Source organism: Monodelphis domestica, chromosome 5 (assembly GCF_027887165.1).
Source record: "Monodelphis domestica isolate mMonDom1 chromosome 5, mMonDom1.pri, whole genome shotgun sequence".
Classification (NCBI taxonomy): Eukaryota; Metazoa; Chordata; class Mammalia; order Didelphimorphia; family Didelphidae; genus Monodelphis; species Monodelphis domestica.
The window spans coordinates 236,301,219-236,321,706 of NC_077231.1; the positions used below are offsets into that span (position 1 = coordinate 236,301,219).

Genomic DNA, 20,488 nt, shown 5'->3' on the forward strand with positions numbered 1-20,488 from the left:
GGGAGCCTCTCTCAAGAGGATAAGTATTTCTTTAGGCTGGTTTCTTCAGAGAAAAACCAGCAGTTAAGAGTCAGCTTTTTACTCACCAGTAAAAGACCAGTCAGTAGATTTTTATCAGCCTCACCAGGAAACAGGGTCTTGGGTCCAGTCAGCACTCCAAGGAATGAAGACTTTCTCTTCTCATAGGAAGTAACCACTCCTTTTAAAGCCGCTTCTTTTGTGTCACTTTCTGTGTCTTCCCCTAATCTTACATCTACCAATCGCAGTTGAAGTCCTGCTCTAGGATTGCCCAGGAGGCAGTCATTCAATTCTGATTCGTCAACCACTGTCATACACGTGGGTCACAGACCTTCCCCACTCAATGAAATGAGATGTTTGCACCTTTGGTGATTAAACCTAAAAATGCACAGATCTCCATACTTAACTTTTTAAGTACCGTGTTTAAACTTATGGGGATTAAATCCAAAAATAGACGAGTTACAATTTAATCTTCAAAATCAGGGCAGAGTTATGTATTTTCATTGTTATAATCAGGGGAGTGTTAAATTTAATCTTCACATCTTTCATATGTAGCCTTTACTTTTGTACTAAAATACTACTTCAGTTTAAGTACTTTTCTCTTGGAAGAATTTGCAACTGTTTCTGATCAATAAGAAAGTTTAGAGAATAATTATTTTATTATGCATAAATAGAAAATGAACTATTCTATTAGTCAGACATTCTGTCTAACTATAAATTGTCATATGCATAATATCCATGAACTGCCAGACTTTCAGGTAATCATAACAGTGTGGAGTATAAAATATTAGAGATTACACTGAAATACTTTTTCTTTTTTGAATTAGAAGGTGCTTCAGGATGTTTTAAGTTCCTTGGGATGATCACTATGAACATCCATTATCATTGCACCTTATATTTACATAAATGTGAGTTCATAGAACATTCTTATATGTATATTTCTCCCAAACTAGATTTTGAATTTCATAACATTGAGAACATGTCCTTTTAAAAATTTAATTCTGTTATGCTTATTCAAATGAATATTTATTTTCTCTCATTCATGTCTCCAATTGAATAAGAAAAGGAAAAAGAAATCTCTCATAATAAATAGGGATAGCCGAGCAAAATTAATTATTGCATTGAGTATTTACAAAAATGTACATGATATATGTTTTATTCAACATTTTAAATGCATTACTTCATTGTTAGGAACTGAATACCATGTTTCATATTTCATCCTTTGTATAAGAACTATATCATATCCTTTATCTTTTCTATAGCATTCCTCTTCCAATCCCCCATCCCACCCACACACACCCACAAAATTATTTGTGCATAGTTAGATGCCAAATAACTTTTTTAACTGATAGATCATAGTTATGGTATTTAAGATGCTGTTTTATACTCTTTCAGGTAGTAAATAGCACTAGAATGGCATGAATAACATGGAAAATGTTGTGTATTAGAAATAACCTTATCTGATCAAGGACACATGTAAAACCCAATGGAACTGCGTATTGGCTACGGGAAGGGGTAGGAGGTGAAGAGGGAAAGAATATGATTTGTGGGACCTTGACCTGTGCAACAGAGCCCTTCCCCCAGTGCCAGGTGTAAGGATAATTTTAGAGTTGTGACCTAAACTAAATTAATTTTGGTTGCCAGGGGTATCCCAAATAAAATACCCAAGTCAGCTGGAAATTTATGGTGATTTTAACTAATATAGAGAAAAGAAATTAAGGAGAAGGGAGAGGGAAAAAGGTGTAGGATTTTTTCCGCCTGGTCTGTGTCAGGGAGAGTTCAAATTAGTGGCTTTTAAGAGGATAGTGTTAGAAGGTAAAGGAGAAAGGAATCAACCTAAGCTCCAAGAGGGCTCAGCTAGGATGCCTGAACCTGGACTAGCTTCTCCCAGTAGAGTATCAAGGGAAAACTCACCGCCAAACCGGACTATAGTTGGCACCACTCCAAGATGTCGGAACACGTAGCACACTGCCAGCCAGAGCCACCTTTCTGGGGAAAGCACCCTGAGAGAGGAAGTGGTGCCAAATATGTAGACGGTTTTACATCACTTTCCTGCATCTCATCTGTACCAATGGTAGTTTAAGCTTGACTTAGGACAGCCCAGGGGTCTGTCAGCTATTTCTGATTTGTCATTTGTTAGCTCATGTCTATCAAAGGCCATCCTCCTAGATACTTAATCCTTAAGTTTGGGTGTAGACATTCCTGATTTTGTTAGACTAAGTAGGGTCTAAGTTCACACAGGAAAGGGTCCTCTCTTTTTGACCAGTTATCTGACCTCTTTACTATATATGAACAAAGAACCATCATTGCTGATTCAGTCATCTCTAGGGACTGCTGCTGCCTTGCCTATGGCATAGCCTGTGCTTGGAAGGCACTCCACTCCTTTTCTTGAAGAAAGAAAGCCAAAAAAAAGATTTTCTTTAGATAGATTTGTTTTAAATTGGATCCTGTTCTATCAGTATTTCTAGTTATAAAATTCTTTGATCTCCTGAAAAGTCTCCTGATCTATGCCATATAATTATTTAAATTTTCATTTTATGTCTGAAGGTTATCTTTCTAAAGTACTTTACAACAGTGAGTTAAGATCTCAATGCCTTCTGTAAAGGCAAACAATGTCAGGTTGCAAGATAATAGTTTCCACTTTCAAGTCATAATTTTTTAAAATGGAGTTCATTTTACTTTTAATACCAAAAAATTGCCTTCTTGTCTACATATTTTTATCTATGTTGAGAGTTTATACTTTTTAAGGATCAAAGCTATTCCAGTAAATTAGGTTTAACAATATTATCATTTTCACTTATGTGCCAATTAAGACACTTGAGAGTTTCCTTCATTGATGTTATTCCTGAGCATATTAACAATAAAGGAACAAGCCAAAGAAAGGGGAACAGGAGAATTTGAATCAAAATGTCAGAAACTATTCTACATATAATTGAAAAATTTAAAAATTCAATTAAAAAAACAAAATAAAGGAGCAATATAAAACCATTATTTTCATTTTAATAAACACTTATCTTAATTAAGATCCATAAGCATTCTCATGCTGCATTCTCAAAGAGAATGTAATTAGTTCTCTAGACAATTATTAACTCTATTTTATTATTCCCAGCAGCAGTTAGCAGTCTCCTCATAGAATTAATTTAGATGTACACTTCGTGAAAAAACTTTTCCATTCTAATCATATATCAGATATTTTGTTCTTGCACATAATTGTGTTTATTTAGGGCTATCACAAATGACGTATAAGAGATACAATGTAGTTATATATGTATTTGTAAAGTCCTTTAAGGTAAATTTATTAAAACATCATCTGTTACCAGCATCTACTTCTTCATTAAATATCTCCATTGCAGATTAGGATGGTTAAATTACAGTAATATACTACAGTCTCCTTTTTTCTTCTCACCTCCTTTTTTCCCCTTACCCCTTCCTTATGTTAGATTACTTTGTACCTTGATGACGAAGAAAAGGGGTGGTCCTTCCAAATCTGCTTATATTCTTCTAGTGCTAGGCTGTAAAGTATGCCCTATGCATGGCCATAGACTAATCACCCTGATATCTTTCTTGTTATATTTTAAAACTGACTAAAACATAAAATTTTAATAAAAAACATTCTTCATTTTTTCATAGGAGGCTATTCTGCAGATCATCCTGTAATTAAAATCTTTTGGAAAGTTGTAGAAAGTTTCACTGATGAAGAAAAGCGCAAACTCCTCAAATTTGTAACAAGTTGCTCTAGACCACCTCTTTTGGGGTTTAAGGTATGGCTTGTCATAAACTTGACTTTCAAACTTTCATTGTCATTGAGAAAGGTCAAGGAGTATGTATAATATGGATTTAGTTGATAAAGAATTAAGTATTTTTAATGTAGAAAAGAAAATATTTTAAAATTACATTTATGTTTAGGGGTAATTGCCTTCTTTGGTTTATGAAAGTTTTAAATTCCCAAAATTATGCATTTTTAATGATTATACATTCTTTTAGACATTATTATACGATTTGTGTTGCCTATCCATAATTTGAGAGTGTAGTGGAGACCATAATTTAAGTTGAAATTCAGAAGAGTAAGCAACTAATTAAAGTCAAAAATGGATATAGAAGGATGATATACCTTCATTTTGGAGTGACTTGTTATTTTGTTGGGGAAGGGAGTGTGGGTTTTTCCAGTATCTTCTCATGTGGCAATTGTATATTCCAACTTCAATACCTCTGAGCGAATTCTTTCAATTTAAGTAATATATTAGACACATAATGATGAGCTAAAATGATATGTTTATACTTTGTAGCATATGTTGCCTACTTAAATCTTTATTGCATCCTAAACTATATAACTTGAAGATTAAATATTGATACACTGTTCTAACCCATCATTAAAGATGTTAATGTGATTCCATTGTTGCTTATTATTTTAGAGTACATGGACATCTTTATTTTACTATCCCTAAAAAAATCACATCTCATGGAGTTTTGCCTTTTAACTTTTGGGCTTTAATACAATCAGTAAATATTGGCTAGCATTGTGTTTATTTTATACTTATATTATATACACATATATACACACACACACACAAGTGTATGTGTACATTTTAAAAGAATGAGGGGGGGCAGCTGGGTAGCTCAGTGGATTGAGAGTCAGGCCTAGAGATGGGATGTCCTAGGTTCAAATCTGGCCTCAGACACTTCCCAGCTGTGTGACCCTGGGCAAGTCACTTGACCCCCATTGCCTAGCCCTTACCACTCTTCTGCCTTGGAACCAATACAGAAGGTAAGGGTTAAAAAAAAAAGAATGAAGCAATTTAACATTATACATCCTAATTATGAATTAGTAGATTAAGTAGCCAGTTACCTAATGTGCATATACAATATGTAAGTTGACATTCATTTTCAAATAACCTTTGTTTAAGCAAGTAGTTCTGCTGAAGTCTTATGTTTCAATTTTACTAAATGAAATGATTCTTAAGCTTTTCTGTTCTTGACCTCTCACACTGGCAGTTTTAGCTTATAAAACTAGCAAAAGGAAGATTAGTAATTTGTGTTTTTCTGGATAAGAACAAGTCTCTAAACCATTTCCATTTCAGTGAAAGATTTATAGGACGCTGATACCAAAACTTAATATTATATTGCAAAGAATTTGGATTATCAATTGGTTACACAATTTTCATCTTCTTCTTAGACAAGTAATCTAGTCCAGATAGAGATGTTTACCGTTTCAAATATTGTTTATATTCAAATAAAAAATAAATTGCAGCAAAAAAATTTACTCAGATATAGAAACATTTTAACTTTTTTTTTCTTTGAGTCTATTATCATTGCCTTGGGATTGTGAGAATTTTCTCAGGCTAAGAATTTGTCCGAGAACCTACACAAGTCTCTTTGGGCCTATTTTCTTCATCTATAAAATGAGGGAATTAGACTATCAATCAAACAGTAAGCATTTATTAAATGCCTCCTGGGTACTAAACCAGAAAAGGCAGAAGACAGTCCATGTTCTTAAGGAGCTCATAGCCTAGTGGGAAAGACAAGCAAACAAACAAATATGTACAAACAAGCTATCTATAGGATAAATAGAAAATAATTAAGAAAGAGAAAACCCTCGAATTAAGAGGGGTTGATGAAAATTTCCCATAGAAGGTAGGACTTTAAAGGAAGCCAAGGAGGTCAGTAGTCAGAGCAGAGGAGGAAGAGCACCCAGGGCATGGGGAAAAGTCTGAGAGAATGCCTAGAGTCAAAAGATGGAGTGTCTTCATGAAACAGCCAGGAGGCCAGTGTTACCCAATCAAAGAGTATATATTAGGAAGTAAGGTATAAGAAGATTAAAAATGTTGGTTGTAGACTAGGTTTTTTGTTTGTTTGTTTTCCCCTTTTTAATTTTTTATTTATTTTTTTTTCTTTTAATCATTATTTGGTCATTTCCAAACATCATTCATTGGAAAATCATTTTAATAGCTGCATGGAGGATGGATTAGAATGGGAAGAAACTTTGAAGCAGGCTGACCCACCAGCAAACTAATACAAGAAGTCCAGGCATGAGGTGATGATGCCCTATAATGTAGTGATGGCAAGGTTGGAGGAGAGAAGAGGTCTATTCAAGAGATGTTCCTAAGGTGAAACAGACAGGCCTTGGCAATAGCTTTGATATGATGGGTCAGAAATAGTGAAGAGACAAGAATGATACATAGGTTGTAAGCTAAGGGACTGTGAAGATGATGTGGCCCCCTGTAGTAATAGGGAAAGTTGGGAGTGGGAGAGGATTTAGGGGCAAAGATAATTTCATTTTGAACATATTGCCTTTAATATATCTACTGGACATCCAGTTTGAGATCTCTGAAAGGCAGTTAGAGATACCGAATTGGAGGTAAATAGAAAGATTGGGTCAGGATGGGTAGATTTGAAAATCAGCATAGAGATGGTGATTAAAACCATGGGAGCTGATAAAATCACCAAGTGAAAGTGTAAAATCTAAAATTATATCTCTAATAACAAAAATGACAACATTTTTATGAGTTTTATGAGGTTTATTAAGGATCATTAGAAATCAAGGAATAAAGAGGATACAAAATAAAAACCACATGCCCATGACTGATTTGCCCATTTAAAATCCCCACACTTAGCTTACCACCATATTTGCTGCATCATCCCAAAGAAAAAAGAGCCTGGGAGGTGTTCTCACCACTTAAATACAATAACGTCATCTCATCAACGTGAACATGGAGAGATTCTAGAGAATTTTGGGAAATACTAAGGACTTTTGGGGAATGAAGTCAAAGGGTTCAAAAATCTCCATTTATACTTTTCCCCCTGAGTGGAAGACTAGTCTCTCCAGTGGGTCTTATAAACATACCAACTTCGAAATTATAATAATTTGAGAATAAGAGGAAAAGAGAACAAAACCAATGATTGCTAGATGCATTGACAAAAAGCCAGTTAGGGGGAAGTCTCCTTCGGCATAAGAGTATACATACAAAACAAATGCATTTAAACCCCAAACAGTTCAAATCACCACATCCCAAAGTTCACTCTGAATCTTCTGGTGCAGGGTGTTGTCTGTGCAAGCATCTTAATGGTGTCTTCTCCAAACAGTTCACTTTCTGCATTTGGAGAGGTAGCAGGTTTCTTATCCTAAAATTACTCTCAAAAGGAATTTATACTTTGCGATTTAAAATAATGATAATTATACATACCCCTCTGAAGAGGGTTATTGAACAACACAAGGATCACATAGGGTTGCATGGCTGAGTTATGAGATATATGAATCAATTGTCAAGAGAAATAAAAAATATTTTTAAAAATCCAAATTAAAAAATACTTTATGGATTAAATATAGACTATCAAAGTCTTTTGTGTAAAAATTCTAAGTAAAGGAAAAACAAATCTATACTAGGTCCTTGAATCAGATTAAATTAAAATGATTTATAGACTATCAAAGTCTTTTGTGTAAAAATTCTAAGTAAAGGAAAAACAAATCTATACTAGGTCCTTGAATCAGATTAAATTAAAATGATTTATGCAATTATGCATTTACCCAGTCAGTAACCAGGACTATAGAAAGTTTGCCACACAATGAAAGACAGAAAAGGGACTAGATTATAGGAGCCAGGTAGGAGCCAAATTTAAGATAATTGGTAGAATGTGGGGCAAGGAAGACCTTCCTTTAACACATGTTAAACAGCCGCAACCTCCAACCCAAGTTCAAGTCCTCTTGTCATGGCTCAAAATTTTCATCAATCCCATCGGGATTGGTTGGTCTCTTTGACCTTGTGCTCAATTGGCACTATGCAGTTTCACTTTGATCTTCTTTGGCACTGTGCAATGACTCTTTGTATTCTCTTGTCCTAGAATCAGAATCATTAAGCAAAGTTCCATAATTTTTTTTTAAATCCTTACCTTCCGTGTATTGACTCCAAGGCAGAATAGTGGTAAGGGCTAGGCAATGGGGGTCAAGTGACTTGCCCAGGGTCACACAGCTGGGAAGTGTCTGAGGCCAGATTTGAACCTAGGACCTCCAGTCTCTAGGCCTGGTTCTCAATCCACTGAGCTACCCAGCTGCCCCGCCCCCCCCCCCATAATTTTTTTTTAAGCGATCAATGGCATCATTTTTATAGTCTAAAGCAGTGGTTCTCAACCTTTCTAATGCCATCACCCCGCAATATAGTTCCTCATGTTGCAGTGACCCCAAACCAAAAAATTATTTTGATGGCTACTTCAAAACTGTAATTTTGCTACAGTTATGATTCGGGATGTAAATACCTAATATGCATTATGTATTCTCATTGCTACAAATTGAGAGGTTGAGAACCACTGGTCTAAAGCTTTTTGGGCATGCATTGATATTATAGCAAATATGTTTTAAACTTATATTACTGCAAAATCAAAAAAGTAAAAGAAAATCTCAATACTGGTGACATGTGCTTCAAATACAAAAAGGAGAGAAAAAAACTAAAATAGTATATTGCATATGCAAGAAAAAATAATGAGTTTTAAAAATAAAAAATATAGCTTATAATCAGTAACATACTGTATCAGCTAAGGAAATGTAGAATACAAAGATTTCTCACCAAAAATTGGATCCATTTCCTCCTCAAACCTGGCCATGATCCACTATGAGTACAAGCAAATGATTTTCATAAAGTAACAGTTTTTTATAAAGAACAATAGTATAACAAAAAATCCACATTCAAAAAGTACCAAAGTCATCAAAATTCACAATAGCCCAGTTAATTACAATAGCAAACAAATCCACTATCATATTTTACATGTCAACTGCATGACATTTAAAGCTAATGGATATTTGTCACAAGTTTTTCAGATGTAGCAATGTTTCAACCTTGGCTGAGATATTTTTTTTTAAAATCTATTACTGCCATCATTTCAAAAATGTGGCAGTGGAGTCTAGAAAGTACCAAACCTCTGTGCTGTTGATGTTGGGTCTAAAAATGTCATCAAGAATCTATAGATCATTCTGGTGGAAGGGTATGAGACGTTATAAATAAGAGATGCTCCCTTTTTGGGAGCCATCCAGGGGTACCTTGCCCTAAGATCAACTTCCCAGCTCCTTTGGTATGAGACTGTGATGTTTCATCCATTCACATTTTTATAAATGCGGGAGGTAGGGATTATAATTGTACTTCACTTCAGCTACTGAAATGGACCTTACCTCTTGTTACAAATAACTCAGAGGCAGGCAAAATGATTAGTCAGAGCTGTTGAGGGGGGGAAAAATCTAAAAATCATGTCTAAAGACCCTTTAAAATCAATTTGAGATATTTAGCTCATTCGATTTTACAAAGGTTGTTAGCCAAAGTTTTTATGAAATCCAACCATCCTCTGTGTGACAATTTACAAAGCCAAAATAGGAAAAAACAAAACTGTATGAGCTTTTACAATATTTTGTTCAGTAGTCATAGGGGAAAATCAACAGAATATATCCAATAGTTAAAACAGTAAATTAAAATGATTCAGTATAACAGAATAGTATTGAAAACATTAATAATGTGAACTTAAAATACAAAATTAAATCTTAAACAAAACATTCAGCAATATACAATAAAATACAGAGGCTTTTATAAAACACTGGAGTCTGAAAAGTCTTAAAAATATAACCTCCAGTCTCTTTAAAGTTCCTTTTTTTTAATCCGCTGAGATTCCTTTTGTCAGTACTGTGGTATCTCCCATAGCGAGGGAGAACCTGGGTTTTAGGAATCTCAAACTGGGTAGGCCCAAATGCCAAAGTGTTGCAGGGAGATTAATTTCTCCCCCAAATCTCAGGTAAGATAAGTGAAAGGATCTGTGCACTCATGAAAAAACATCCTAATGCTGGAAGCTGTTTGAAATAGGTAATGCTTTCTCCTAGAATACACCAAGATTGTAATCAGCTTCCTGTTTGGAAGAGTCTCTTCCTTCTCCTTGTTCTCCCCCCACCCCACCCCCAGGTGCCCTGCCTTGGTGAGGCTAATTGTTGCCTAAGGAAAGAAAACCCCAGTTTTTACCAGTTGGTTTGTAATTCCAAAGACACAGTGGTAGCTACCAGAAGTCTGGGTCCTGGGGCTGGGCCTGGGGTTGGATGAGCAATCTGGGTTGGAGGCTGGAGATCAGAAGTAAAGTTGCTGGGGCCAGCGCTGGGTGAGTGATCGGGGTCAAGAAAGTCAAGTGGATGGCTGGGACAGCCCAGGAGGCAGGAGCGGGCAACAGAAGCAGGAGCAAGAGTAGAAGCAAGCCACTGTAATTTAGCAGCAGGAGCAAGCAAAATAGATGTTAATTATAAAAAAGGTTGGCCTGGCTATATTTAAAAACAAGGTCACCAGGAATTTATATTAATTCCAAAGAGATTTATTTACAATGAATTTACAAAATATAGAAAGAGTGATGTAAGAAAATCAGAGAGAGAGGATAGGGTAAAATATCTAGCCTCACCAGTAAGTAATTTATTCCTGGCCCCTGGCTCAACCCAGGCAGGGAGAGGCCTTGGCAAAGCTGAGGACCTGGGGAAGTTGGTAAGTCTTTCCTGAGGCTAGTTGTTTTTTCAGAAAATCCAGCAGTTAAGAGTCACCACAAGCCAATCCAAAGGAAGAGATTTTAGAACAGCCTCACCAGGAACAGGGTCTCGGGTCCAGTCAGCAGATTCTCCACCAGCCTCTCCTCCAAAGAATGAAGAACTGTCCTCAGGAAATTGTCACTCCCTTTTTAAGACACTTTCTTTTGTGTCACTTCCTGTGCCTTCCCCTAATTTTTACATGGACAAATCATAGTCTAAAGCCTTGCTTAGGACTGCCCAGGAGGAAGTCAGTCAATTCTGATTCGTCACCCACTATTGCACACATGGTGTGTGTCACAGACCTCCCATTTAATGATTAAGTGGGATGTTTACACTTTTGGTGATTAAATCTAAAAATGGGCAGGGGTTGCCATTTAATCTTCACAATCATGGGAGAGTTAATTCATTTTCACAATCAGTGGAGAGTTAAATTTAATCTTCACACCAGATTTTAAGAGGTGAAAAAGTGGAAGGTAAAGGCACCTATTTTAGGTGACTTTTAAAAGAGCTTAACTGCTACAAGAGCAGAGGGGACTATAGTTAGTAGGGATGGAAGAAACTTGAGGATTTTTTCCTAAATATGGGAGATATGGCTATGTCCATAGGCAGTAGGAAAGAGCTAGTAAAAAGGGAGAGATTGAAAATAAGTGAAAGGGTGGGTATAATAGCTTGAATATTATTTATAGAATAGAATAATAATGGAAAGAACAGAATGGAATGGGATCAAGTAAGACCACCTTATCAATTAAAATGGGTGAATGAGGAATGGTAAGAAGTCACCTGAGTCATAGGAGGTGAAAAATGAGAGGGGAGAGGAAAAAGCTCAGCAAATGGCCTCAAATGTGAGGCAAGCTAAGAGAGTGAGTAGAGAAGGAGGTATAAGAGATTTGAGGAGGGATGAAAAGTTTTGGAAAAGCTGTTGATCAGGGAGTTATAGTAAGATTAACCAGGAGCAGTGAGGGTCCAGTTGCAATCATGCAACAAATTTGTAGTGATCCTAGACTGAATATCTATATGATTTTCTCTGCCTTCATTCAGCAATATGTATGTAAAGGTAATGAATGGTGGAAGTGATCAAAGTCTGAGTTATGAGTGGGATTTATTGATGATATAATCAGGCTAGGAATTCAGTAGAGTTGAATTACTTCTCCAAGCAGTCAAAATGGGGAGAAGAGGAGAGAGTGGCAAGCCAGGGATAGATGGCCTGGGAAAGAATTAAGGGGTCATGAGATTAGAGCTTATGGTGTCGATGAAGAATAGGATTTTGTAAGGGAAAGCAGAGGAAGAAGCGAATGCTTTGTGGTGGGATAAGGGGTTGTGTATAGACATTTCAGAATTCATGAATTTGTTAATAGTACATTTATGAGTGATGGCAAAAACAAAGGCATGACCATCTATTTGTGTGCCTGAGGTGGAATGGTGTCATAGTCAAGAAAAATGGATATAAAGTCTTAATTAGGGAAGGTTATTGCTGATTTGGAGAGGGTGGAGGAGAGGGGAGAGATAAAGCACAGGGAAAATCATTAAGTGCCCACAGGAACCCTTGTGTAGGGTCTCTATTGAGTCTGACACTACCAGTTCATACTGTATTCAGTGGTAATGAACCATAGAATCAAGGATTTGGAGCTGGAAGAGATCTCAGAGAAAGAACAAATATATGTTCTAGTAACTGGAAGATTGAAAGTATGGATAAAATGAGCCCCTCCGAACAAGCAGCTTATTACTTGTTCACCTTCCTCCCCTTCTCCCCCTTATGTAACTCCCAACTGTCACCTCTATAAAATTGATTCCCAAATCTGCATATCAAATCCTAATATCTACCCTGAGCACCAGACCTTCCCCTCAGTACAGAACACCTCCACACCTCAAATTCTACTGATCCAAAAAACTGTTGCTCTTTTAAAATTCACTGTTTCTTTCAATGGCACAAACATTCATCCAGTTTCCCAAGCTAGGGTCTGGTTTTATAATTGAGCATATTCTTTCTCTTATTAGTAATAATGGGTCACCAAGTCTTATCAGTTCTGCCTAGTAAAAATCCTCATTGTTAGTACTTTATTTTTAATGCACACTAATTAAATGTTGAATTCAGTAATTGAGACTAAGATCCGTTGATGAAACAGGAGAATTTGGAGAATGTGGCATCTCCAAAACGTAAAGGAAGAAAGAGTATCTATAATGAAATAGTTTTCAAAAATTTCAAAGACTGCAGAGATGTGAAGGGAAACAATTAGATTTTGAAGTCACTAATAAACACTAATATTAATAGTTAACAATCATATAGTGCTTACTGTGTGCCAGGCACTGTACTTAGCACTTTACAATTATTATCTCATTTGACTTTACAACTACCCTGTGAGGTAAGTGCTATTATGTTCATTTTACATATGAGGAAACTGAGGCAGAGAAATGTTAAGTGACTTGCCTATGGTCATACAGCTAATAAGTATGCAAGGTCATAGTTGAATTCAGATCTCTGATTCTAGTCTTGGTGCACTATCCACTACACCATAAAGCTTCCCTATTATTGACCGCCATTGAAAAGAACACCAATGTGTTCCAAAAGAACTGGGGTATCTGTCACCTCAAAAACTTTAAAAAGTTTTTCTGCACATGAGTTCCATTATCAAAACAAGTCACCTGAAATGACTGAAATATATTATATGCCTCTCCAAATCTACTTTTTTTATCTCATGTTAAGTTTCACACAATAATAAAGCTAGAAGAGGCCCAGCTCCAGCTCTTGGTAAATATGCACAAGCAAGGGAATATTATTGTTCTCAAAATCACAACACTGGAAGGAGAGAAATTGATTTTTGAAATTTAAAAAATTTTAAGGTCATGTGGGCTTTTGTGTTAAAATAAAAAATCTGAAGGCAAGAGGTCACTTTGCACTAATTATTCTGTAAGAGAAAAGCTTAAAATATATTCCACAGCTAAATGCTACATTTTTACTGTTCCTTTCACAATGCTAATTGAAATTTCTACTTTGAGGCTTAAAAGTGTTAAAAATGAAGTTCTACATTGAAATGCTAAGTCAAGGACACCATTTCTTGCATAATTAAACAGAGTACAACGGGAATTTGCAATGGTTCAAAGTAAGAATCATCATCAATTTATTGTGTGACCTGATGGTAACTTAACAATTTTCTACAGCACTTTAATGATTTTTTTGGTCTGTAACAATCACATTTATTAAACTTATTAAACTTTAATTAGCTTTAGCAAATGTTATTCGTCTCCAATAATCTGGCAGTAAAGGTTCCCATAACTTTCAAATGATGCCTCCTTGTATGTTCTATTTATAGTCCCAGAACTGGAAAATATTCTTTTTTCTTAAATAAACCTGACCTAATCCTGACAAAGGTAGTTCTTTTGTTAAGTGTGCTGTGTTAATGATTGGAAATTCTGAATTTTAAATGAGTGATTTTTAAAAAAATCTTTATTATCATTACAAACTAGATATTTAAAGCTTTTAATCATTTACCATGTTAAACCTTCTAGCAGTTATTTTATAACCATAAAACCATAAAAAAACAAAATGTAAAAACTGTTGATAGCACAAAACCTTATTTAACATGAGAAGGGTTATTCTGGATTATGGTATTTTCTGATTTCAAAGACACACATACGTATATTGCTTAGAGGTTGTCCTTTCAAAACAGTATCATTTCTCTGTCAGTCATACTTTAATTTTATTTTATTAATATTTTTTTCTTTATCTTACTCCAGTAACTCACTTTTACATATAAGTTTTCCATTATTACATGATTTATGTTCTTTACCTCCCCCCCCAGATGACAAACAATTTCACTGGGTTATTATATTATTCATTTTTGTAAGAGTAATCTTCAGAATCATGTACCCAAAAAATTAAGTGATAAACCATATGTTTTCTTCTGCATTTCTATATCAATAGTTCTTTCTCTAGATGTGGGTGGCATTTTTTCTCATGTCTCAGAACTGTCCTAGATCATTGATTTGCTATTAGTAGCAAAGTCTATTACATTTGATCATCCCACAATATTTTAATTACTGTGTACAGTGTTCTTCTAGTTCTGCTTATTTCACTCCACATCAGTTTCCATACTGTCTTTCTGAAGTCATCCTGTTCATCATTCCTTACAGCACAATAGTATTCCATCATCATCATACACCACAATTTGTTCAGCCATTCCCCAATATCAGTCATACTTTAGACAAATAACAGTCAGATCTGGATGCCTTCTAACAGGGAAGGGAAGCACCAATCCCAAAATTTGAAGACACCAGTGAGTAGGTTAAAATGTCCTGGGTTAAAAAAGATTGGGAACAAGTAATTATTAGACCTAAAAAAATCCTTCAAATGATCCATTGGCCTAAGTACATCTCCTTCCTCCATAGCAGACTTGTTCATTGACTGAGATTGTGGCATTTCAACACATGTGACAAGGAAATCACTTTAAAAGACTGATATATATTAATTTAAGGTCGCCAAGGAATTCAGCTATGTAATTCCTAAATGAAAACTCAAGTCAGCCGTCAACCTTTTATAGAGTTTAATTACAAACAGGAGGAAGAAAGGAATTGGAGATAGAGAGAAAGAGAAAGGGGAGAGAAGGGAATAGGGCTTAAATACCCCTTCTGTTTAGGCTGGGCCAAAAGGCCCAAGCCCTTAGATAGCTGGGGCAAAGAAAGGAGATCAGTCCCTATTACTCACTGACTTGGTTTTGAGTAAATGATTCTCTTTTTGTTGTTATTGGCCTAACAAATTAGATATGAAGTTGATTTTTTAAAGTTTACCATAACTCTAAAAATACTCAATTTTGGAAGAGATTTTCTCCTGAAAGTAATTTTTGTAGTCATGGTAATCGTGGATCACCCTATTGCCACCAATGTCTAAAAAGAAGATCCTAATTGAATTTTTATCTTAATCTATCAATATTTGCTGTGGTCAAAACAAAATACATTTGTTATTTCATACTGCTTTTTCCCAAAAAGATAGACTTTAGAAAGATGCTTTTCCCCCATATTTTATCTTCCTGAGGGGTTTCAGAAAAAAGTAAAACTCCATTTTTAAATTTATTTTTTAATTAATTTAGACTATTTCCATAGTTACATGATTCATGTTCTTTCCCTCCCCTTCTCCTTCCCTCCTCCTGGAGCCAATTAGCAAAACTCCATTTTCAAGAAAAATCTCTGCAAACATCTTTTGACCATGCTTTCTGCTCTTTGGAAAGATTTGACCATATCCTCATCTAGGTCCCAGCAGGACAAGAAAATAGACAAGAGAAAGTTTATTAGGTTGTTGACTGTCATTAGGAAAATGAAATGTGATTCAATTTAAGAAACCTTTTAGATTCTTTTCATTGTATCCATTTCAGTGGCAGATCATTTTAATTACTGATATAGAAACCATGCTCCTTTTAAATATATCCTGCTTATATGGAAGTATGGTAAGGTACAGCAGCAATAAGCTTACTATTTTATAGTAAAAACACTTTCTAAAGAAAAATGCACAGTGACTACAACTAGTGACAGTGACTGGACCTATTATTTCATTAGTAAAGGGAATTCTCAGATAAGGAGATTTCCTCTACCAGTATAGATTAGTATCTTCTCTGTCATTTATGGAATTTCTAGATTTTTTTAAGGTTACCTGACTTGCCCTATTAAGCCTTTTAATAAATCTAAATTATAAAAATGAAAGGCAGCCTATTTTGCTATTTAAAATTGTTCTTTTGGATTGTTTTTAATAGTTTGAGGCAGTAATGGGTTTCTGCATATTTGACTACTATATAAAAATCAAAATGCAGCAGTTAAAAAGCAGGATGTGAACAGTAATGTACTTAGGCTACAATTTTAATTAGAAAACAAATATTTTTAATAATTTAAAGAAATAAGGATTTAGAAAGGAACAAGGAAGCAAACAATGTTTTGTTGCTTTGTTGAAGTTGTATATACGCTTATTTGATAATATAAATCATGTAAAAATTATGGTATTTGCAAGCTCATTAGAATTTTTTTAGTTGGTTGCTATATTAAATTTAAAATTTTGATTTACCAAAAAAAAAAAAGGAAGAGGGACATTTGTGGATAAGACTCAGCTGAGTCTCTACATAAAGTTTTCTTTCAGAGTGGTTTCCATATCCTTTTTATTTTTAAACCCTTGCTTCTGTTTTAGAACCATTGGTCAAGGTTAGGCATTGGGGATTAAGTGGCTTGCCCAGGATCATAAAACTAGTCAGTATCTGAGGCCAGATTGGAACCTAGGATCTTCTACTTCTAGGCATGACTCTCAGTGTGCTGAGCCATTTCGCTGCCCCCTCCATATCCTTTTATCCTTACTGTGTCCTTGAATGCAAGATCGTTCCTTATAAATAATGTAATAAAGGTGCCCAGAGAGAGATGATGATAATGATAAGACCTCATATTTTCCTAGAGCTTGAAGGTTTATTAAGCACCTTGCTCCCAGTAACCCACTGAGGTAAGTAGTAGTATACCTATTTTATAGTCAAGAAAACAGACACTGAAAGGTTAAGTGATCTGCTCATCATGGTCAGTGGTAGAGCCAAGATTCAAAGCCAGGTCTGTTGCTTTGCTCTTTCACCATGCAGTGTTACCCCTTAAGATGTGATTAGTACACCAAGGAAATGAAATATTCTCTGCGAAATGTGAATGCAATGTTTACTGCTGGCTAATCGAACAAACAATTCAAGCACATTTTCTTTGTTGACTTTCAATGGCTTTGATTTTAAAACAAACTTTAAAAAAAAACAACTTTTTCTCACTTCATGTATTTTTTCAGGAGCTGTATCCTGCATTTTGCATTCACAATGGGGGCTCTGACCTAGACCGACTTCCCACTGCCAGTACCTGCATGAACCTCCTGAAGCTGCCTGAGTTTTATGACGAGAACCTTCTCCGTAGTAAGCTCCTGTATGCCATCGAATGTGCTGCTGGATTTGAGCTAAGCTGAGTTGTGTAGAAGCTAAATCCAATGTTCTGCAGAAAGAAACAAAGCAGTGCCTCCACCATAAGCAGTGCCCCTACCAAGCCAACCAAGGGATCTCAGGCTAGGTTTCTGCAGCTCTTCTTTCTTACCAGATGTCCTCCTAAGTTTATTTTTTAAAACACACATGATTTTATTAAGTAACTCATTTATTTACATGGACGCCGTTTTCCAGTGACTCAAAATAACCAATGCTGTGTGCAAGTGGCTGGTTTAGTGTTTATGTTGCCAAGAAGAGCACATTTTAAGAACAGTGGCAAACTCAGTGTATACAGTGAAATAACCAAAGATGAAGCTTTCACTCTGTGCTGTTCAAATAGAGATAACTTTATGAGCTAGCAATAAAGTTATAAGATGTGGCACGTTGCTTAATGGGATAGAGCTGGGCAGATGCCATCTTGAAGATGTATGCAGACATCCTGGGCCTAGAAGATTAAAAATGCTTACCATTAAGCCCCCCCTTATTGCTTCTCACGTGGTTGAATTGTTTACAATCCTTAGTTGTTGCAACTGAAATTTAAACGCATCTGTTTTCTGCTGCCTTCTCCTGAAGTGGTAAGATTGAAAAATATGTAACATTGGTAATATTTTATTTGTGCTTTTGAAACCATTTTCCAGAAATGGGATTAGCATGCTTATTTTAAGTACTACATTGGGCTGCATCATGATGATTTGGACATTATATTAATAGATGTGAAGTATAAACACTTCTTTGTTCTGTTTTTCCCCCTTCTGGCCTCATACCTGTACAGATTTCTTTTGGTATGTATCCTATCCCCATGACATACACACTACCTACAATAGTAATGACTTTGAGAGAAAATCCATTGTAACATCTATTAAAAATCATTTGAACCGAAGTAACAGACTTTCTCTTTTGTATCTGTAACCTGCTGTTGTCATATTCTTTCTAGAACTTTGCTCCCTTCAGTTGTCATTTCTGGGCTATAGAAACAACTGATTGTTATTTTTGTGGCTTAGCAGCTTCTGCTTTCAGCTGCTGCATTGAGTGCTGCTGTTTAGACAGGATGGTGGGAGGAACATATTGCTGAATATGATTTGATTGCCAGGGAAGCATCTTCCTTTGATAGAGGAAAGAAGCTATTCTCTTAATAAAAAGGCACTTTATGGGTTCAAGATTTGTGTTCATATCTAATTTAGCTGATTAAAAACAGTCAACAACTCAAAACATCCATGTGAAAATAAAGTGCATCTTCTTAAAGGTTAGATAGGGGAGGGAGGTGGGTAATCACCAGAATTTATAATCAGTTTCTTTGTCATCTCTTTTGCCGAAAATATTTTACTGTCACTGGAGTCTATGTTGGATGTCATATATAATTGACAGTAACTAGCAATATACTTATAAATGTGGAAAGACTAAATGATGCTTGTAAGATCTTTACCAGTATCAATATAAATTGTATAATTTCTTAATTTGGGTAATAAATGAAGTGTTCAAATGCTATTTGTAGTCTTGGTATAAAGAAATAAAATAATTGTTTTTCTTTTTCTTTTGCTTTAGACTGTTTTATTTATGTTGAATGTTGCATTCTCTACGTATGCTTTATTTGTAAGTTGATTTCATGTAAATTTTATCAAGACTGAAAATTAAATAGAAGAGAGATCAATAATTACTATTTATTAGCTTTCTTTAATTCTAAAACAAGCCTATTTATTTGATCTTATTTTTAAGTATCTTATAGTTACTTTGAGATTCAGTTGGATTCTTGTTTTATAGATTTTAATGCAAATTAAATATTTGTATTTAATGCTCATATTTTAAGAGTGTGCACATGCATCTCTCTCACAAAAGGATTTGTAATATAGCTTTTTGTTTCACAGATTCACAAAATTGTATTCTTCAAACCTAACACCATGATGGAAAAATCTGATATAGCATGCCTAGCTTATAAAGCAAATTTACTACCAGTATTACTAAAGGCTTTTATTGTTTTTAACTTTTTAAGGTATTTGTTCCCTTAAAATATGAAACCATGACCTAATAAAATAAAGATGGTATATTATATTCTTCCCAGGGCTATGGCAAGGTTTGCGTATTATTGAAGAAAAGTGATTTGGGACATACCTAATTGATAATCCAATATCTTTTTATAGTATAGGATTTCTGTTTTATATGAAAAGTGGTTCCTTTAGTTGGGTATCTACCCCTTTCAGGAAATAACTTCTTGCATTTGTAAATGGTTAGTAAGATTGTTTATAATTCTTTTTATCATCAATCCCTGTCTTTTCTCTTTTTGGCACTCTCCCATTTGTTGTTATACTGTGCCTAAAGCCAAAGGCATTGTTATAGAAGTAACTGTTTTAGATTTTTCTGTGGAAGACTTTCCCTTGGTCCTATAATGTGTAAGATGTTTAAATTCACCTTTGTACAATGACTTCTTTTTTAAGGTTTTTTTTTTATTTCTATAATTCTTACAGGTTTTTGACTTAACTGCTAAATTTCATATTTGAAAAAATATTCTTTCTAGTGCTCCTAGGTAGTGGGAAAAATTAATTTTGCAAACATTCATTGAGTATAATATTAGTACACTAGTTGTGTATATTTCGAAGCATTCAAAAGTAAATGACACACAGTCATTGGCTTTGAGCACCTTTCAGTCTAGTTGGGCAAACTACAAATTAAAATAAACAGAGGCCTAATATGACAGAACTTTGAAAGTGTATATGTAGAGGACATGATAAAAGTTGTCCAAGGAAACTTTTTGAAGTAACTGAATTTTAAGCCTGAGCTTGAAGTATTTGACATGAATTGGTGAGCAGGAAGAAGATTCCAGGTAAAGAATAGTGTGAACTGAGGCATGAAGGTGGGAATTGGCATTTTGTTTGAGAGAGAGCAAAACAGATTATCTTAGTTGAAAGGGGCTGTTAGGCAACAATGATAGCTGTTTCTTTTTCTAGGACTCTCTTTTCCCAGGAAAAATATTGTG

General features: G+C 35.1%; 1 protein-coding gene across 4 annotated transcripts in view; it reads left to right on the top strand.

The window, feature by feature from the left end:
- The window catches only part of UBE3C (ubiquitin protein ligase E3C), a 183,893-nt gene extending 164,843 nt beyond the window's left edge, over positions 1–19,050 (top strand). For all 4 annotated transcript variants that reach the window (XM_007504677.3, XM_007504678.3, XM_001364910.5 and 1 more), the window contains 2 exons: positions 3,649–3,779; positions 17,337–19,050. In XM_007504677.3, the coding sequence (XP_007504739.1) occupies positions 3,649–3,779; positions 17,337–17,507 (302 nt within the window). In that variant the 3' untranslated portion in view covers positions 17,508–19,050. The remainder of the gene's footprint in view (positions 1–3,648; positions 3,780–17,336) is intronic.
- The last annotated feature ends 1,438 nt before the right edge of the window (positions 19,051–20,488 follow it).